Source organism: Poecilia mexicana, unplaced genomic scaffold, assembly GCF_051168715.1.
Source record: "Poecilia mexicana isolate PSO_F unplaced genomic scaffold, ASM5116871v1 scaffold_15, whole genome shotgun sequence".
Lineage (NCBI taxonomy): Eukaryota > Metazoa > Chordata > Actinopteri > Cyprinodontiformes > Poeciliidae > Poecilia > Poecilia mexicana.
In genome coordinates, this window is record NW_028263384.1 from 2,099,975 (window position 1) to 2,104,860 (window position 4,886).

The 4,886-nt window shown below is 45.2% G+C and overlaps 1 protein-coding gene across 1 annotated transcript; it reads right to left on the minus strand.

The window, feature by feature from the left end:
* Window positions 1-4,542, minus strand: LOC148155237 (uncharacterized). Its single transcript, XM_088013351.1, has 5 exons — window positions 3,010-4,542; window positions 2,586-2,596; window positions 1,521-1,621; window positions 892-974; window positions 1-96 (listed from the first exon to the last, which is right to left on the minus strand). Exons 1-5 carry the CDS (start codon window positions 4,540-4,542, stop codon window positions 1-3), a joined length of 1,824 nt encoding a protein of 607 aa, XP_087869477.1.
* Window positions 4,543-4,886: the final 344 nt, after the last annotated feature.

The window sequence follows — 4,886 nt, forward strand, 5'->3', positions numbered from 1 at the left end:
TCACAGCTCATGGCCCAGGTCAAACAAAAAGAGCGGGTCTGGCATCTCCAGCTTGCTGCTTATATATGGCGGCTGACGAGCCCCAACACACTTCACCTGCAGCAATCAGGCAGAGCTGAAACAGAAAACACAGAGCTCTCTCAAAAAAAGAGAGCCCCTAGAGGTCAGTGACCGTAACACCCTCCCCCATAAAATCCTTCATGAAATGAAGACATTTCTTTAGGTTACAAGATCTGTAATACAGTGAGCTAAACAGTCTTATATTCTGGAAAGTACATCAGCAATTATGTTTTCAGCCCCTTTCTTATGCCTGATGTCCAGGTTATATTCTTGGGCCAACAAAGCCCACCGCATTAACCGCTGGTTGTGGTTATACATGCGATTCAGGAAGACTAGTGGGTTATGGTCTGTATAGACTACAACAGGACTTGTTGAATACACATAAACTTCAAAATGCTGCAAAGCTAGTAGCATGGCTAATGTTTCCTTTTCAATTGTAGAATAATTTAATTGATGAGGCTTGAACTTAACTGAGTAGTAGGAAACTGGGTGACTGATGTCATCTGTTCCATCTTGGAGCAACACCGCTCCAGCCCCAGTGGCGCTTGCATCCACTTCCAACTTGAAGGGCTTGTTGAAATCCGGAGCTGCTAATACAGGAGCACTGCATAAAAAGGACTTTGCACAGTCAAATGCATGTTGGCATTCAGTAGTCCACACAAAAGGTTCCTTCGGACTACACAGATTTGTCAAAGGAGCCACCACCACTGAGAAGTTCCGGCAGAAACACCTGTAGTAGCCAACCAAACCCAAAAAACGTCGGAGCTCACGCCTGGTGGTGGGCACAGGGTAGTTTAAGATAGCCTCCACCTTAGCATTCACTGGTCGTACCTGGCCATGGCCCACTTCCTTTCCGAGGTAGGTCACCACTGCTTTGGCAAACTCACATTTTGCCAGATTCAAGGTGAGTGAGGCTTGAGTTAGACGAGCAAACACAGCTTTCAAGGTGTTAATATGATCAGTCCAAGATGATGAATAGATTACAATGTCATCCAAGTAGACATTACAGTTCTTAATGTCTCCCAATATAGTGTTCATCAGCCGCTGAAAAGTAGCTGGAGCATTTTGCATTCCAAATGCCATTACTGTATATTGTAGGAAGTGGTCTGGGGTGACAAAAGCTGAAATGTCAGAAGCTCTGGCAGTCAGGGGAACTTGCCAGTACCCCTTGAGCAGATCTAATTTGGTTATATAGGTGGCTGCGCCAATGCTGTCTATGCAGTCTTCCATACGAGGCAATGGATGCGAATCAGGTACTGTAACTGCATTTACTCTTCGAAAGTCTGTACAAAAACGTTGTGAACCATCTGACTTCGGTGTCAGCAGACATGGGGAGCTCCAGGAGCTATGACTTTGTTTAGCTAGACCATTTTCCAGTAAATACTGAACTTCTTTTTTCATCATTTCCCTCTTGACTGGGGGACAGCGGTATGCATGCTGCTTAATAGGGGATGCATTACCCACGTCAATGTCATGCTCCAGTACCGTGGTCCTAGAGGGCACATCTCCAAACAGCGCAGGGTACAGCTGGATCAATCCTTCCACATCCTCCTTCTCACTCCTGGGAAGATAGGACAGATATGCATCCAAAGAGTCAAGAATGACAGAGTTTGAAAGCCTACCACAGTGGCCTTCATCACACTTTTTCAATCCATCATGGAGGGTATTTCCAGACACAAGAGAGGTTGATGCCAGTGTTGGAGAGTCCTCATAACTTGTCTCCTTGTGGTCGTTTTCTCTGGAATGAAACAACTTCAACATATTTATATGACACAGACGCGTTTGGCGCCTCCTATCTGGAGTATGAACAATGTAGTCAGTGTCATTAACTTTGCTTTTTACCACATATGGGCCAGCAAACTGGGCTGACAGAGATGGGCCAGGTGTGGGCACCAGCATGAGCACTTTATCACCTGGTTGAAATGACCGCTGTGCAGTCTTTTTGTCATATAGATGTTTCATTTTCCCTTGGGCAGCTGACAAAGACTTTCTTGCTATCGAACAAGCATGATATAGACGTTCCCGACACTGTGTGACAAACTCAAGAACATTAGATTGTGGCTGCGTCTCAGCAGACAGGAGTTGTTCTTTCAGAACCTTCAGTGGTCCTCTGACACCATGCCCAAAAACCAGCTCAGCAGGGCTAAAACCTAGAGACTCCTGTTTAGCTTCTCGGGCTGCAAACAGCAGAAAAGGAAGTCCTTCATCCCAGCTTTTGTCTGTTTCATGACAATATTTCCGCATCATGGCCTTGATAGTCTGATGCCATCTTTCTAGTGCTCCTTGTGACTGGGGATGATAAGGACTAGAGGGAATGTGTTTAATGCCAAAAGACTGTAGTGTCTGCTGGAAGATTTTGGACAGAAAATTGCTGCCTTGGTCAGTTTGTATAACTCTAGGCAGACCAAAAGTTGCAAAAAACTTCAAAAGAGCTTTAGTTATAGCCGGTGCTGTGATTTTTCTTAGTGGAATGGCTTCAGGAAAACGAGTGGCAGCACACATGACAGTCAAGAGAAACTGGTTACCAGCCTTTGTTCTGGGCAAAGGACCCACACAGTCCACCAGAACACGCTCAAAAGGCTCACCAACGGCAGGAATGGGCTTAAGGGGAACAGGTGGCACCCTCTGATTAGGTTTACCCACTATTTGGCAAACTTTACACGTTCTACAGAACCTGGCAACATCTTTCTTCAGGCCTGGCCAAAAGAAATGCTGTAGAATACGGTCATAGGTTTTAGTGATTCCTAAGTGACCTGACCATGAATGGTCATGTGCCAACTGCAGTATTTGTTCCCGATAACCTTGAGGAATGACAATTTGATGTACTACTCCCCAATCCTCCTCAATACCCTTCTGTTGCAGGGCAGGCCTTGAGATCCATTTTCTCATAAGTAACCCATTATCCACATAAAACTTATGGGTCTTATCACCATTTATTGAGTCACTCACCCCTTCAAAGCATTTAATGAGCGTTTCATCACTTTTCTGATCTTGGCTCAAACTCTCACGTGATATTGATGGTGGGAGAAAAGCCTCAGTCTTTGGAGTGAAGTTGTCCTTGATAGGCGCCGATTCTGAAGAGTCCTCTGCTGGTAGCTTGTCCTCCATCAAAGCTGAGCCAAGAACAGAGTCATCCAAATTCACTTCCTTCAGCTTGTGAGCTTGAGACCTGGTAAGAGCACTGACAGCAAACACATCAGGATGGGACTTTAACATCTCATCTTCACCCATCATGCAACTGGGATTATCCACCATCTCAGGAATAGGAAGTACCTTGTCTCCAGCAAGATCATTCCCCATTATAAATTCAACCCCTTGAACCGGGAATGAGTTTCTCACCGCAACTTTGAAGAGTCCAGAGGCCAACTTGGACTTTATGTGAACACGATGTAAAGGTGCCGGTACATACGCCATTCCAATTCCTTGTACTATCGTACTTGCATTACAGGAGGTATCAGCATTGAATGGCAGAAGGCTGGACAGAATGAATGACTGGGAACCACCAGTGTCCCTCAGTATCCTCACTGGTTTTTCATCCTCAGGGCATCCTGTTAGGGAGACAAGACCATCAAAAATGAAGGGCTTAAAACAGTCATCAGGTTCACTGAGGTTTGAGAGATCTGGGGAGGATCTCAGAGTTTTGACTAGGCCAACCCCTTTAGCTGGTTTTGGTGGTTGGGGTGCCTGTTTACGTTTCAAGGCCAAACAGTCAGAAACGATATGCCCCATTTTATGGCAATAAAAGCATTGTCTCTCAGATTTAGAAATTGGAGTGTTCTTAACCTGAGATTGTGGCACTTCTTTCCATGTCTTGTCACGAGAAGGTTGGTCAGATTTACACACAAAAACATTTTTGTGAGTAAGGGCAAACTCTTCAGCCAGAACAGCGGCCTCTTGTAAGGTAGTAGCTTTTTGCTCATTCAGGTACAACACTGTACGATCTGGGAGGCAGTTTTTGAACTCCTCCAACAATATCAACTCACGTAGTGAACTAAAGTCAGTAGCTTTAGTTGCCTGGCACCATCTGTCAAATAACATTCCTTTTTCCCTTGCAAATTCAACAAATGTTTGTGCAGTGGATTTTCTTAAGGCTCTGAACCGCTGCCTGTATGCCTCAGGCACCAGCTCATATGCGCGAAGTATCGCAGCTTTAACTTTGTCATACACCAGACTGTCTTCTATTGTGAGTGCTGCACATACTTCCTGTGCCTTACCAATCAGTTTACACTGCAACAAAAGGGACCAAACGTCTGCGGGCCAGTGAAGGGCAACAGCAATACGTTCAAACGCATTAAAATATGCTTCCACCTCCGTCTCTCGGAATGGTGGGACCAGGGCAATATTTTTGCTAATGTCAAATGTAGACGGTGCTAAAGAATAGGAAGGTGCATCTGGTGAAATACCGACATTGTCTTCAACTCCACCAGAATCTGTAGTGGGACCAGTGGTTGGTTTCTGAGACTGTAGCTCCAGTTGACGCATTTTAATGGCAGTTTCAGCTTCAATTTGTCTGCATTTAAGCTGGAACTCAAATTCATCCTTCCGTTCTCGTTCCTTAGCTTCAAGTTCTAGACGAACTAGACGTACCTTTAAACGTTCCTCAACACTGGGATTCGAGGATTCAATAGAGAAGGGCTCAAACCGTGGGATAGAGGCTGGTGGTTTATCCCCCTCTGGCTTGGCAGCAGCAGGTGGTGTCTTCCTTCCCTCCTCAGCACAAACCTCAGAATGATCAGGACTTCCAGGAAAGGTGGTCTCTTCTTTATCCACTGCGAGTATTCCTTTTTCAATTAAGCTACTAAAGACAACAGATTTTAATTCACGTT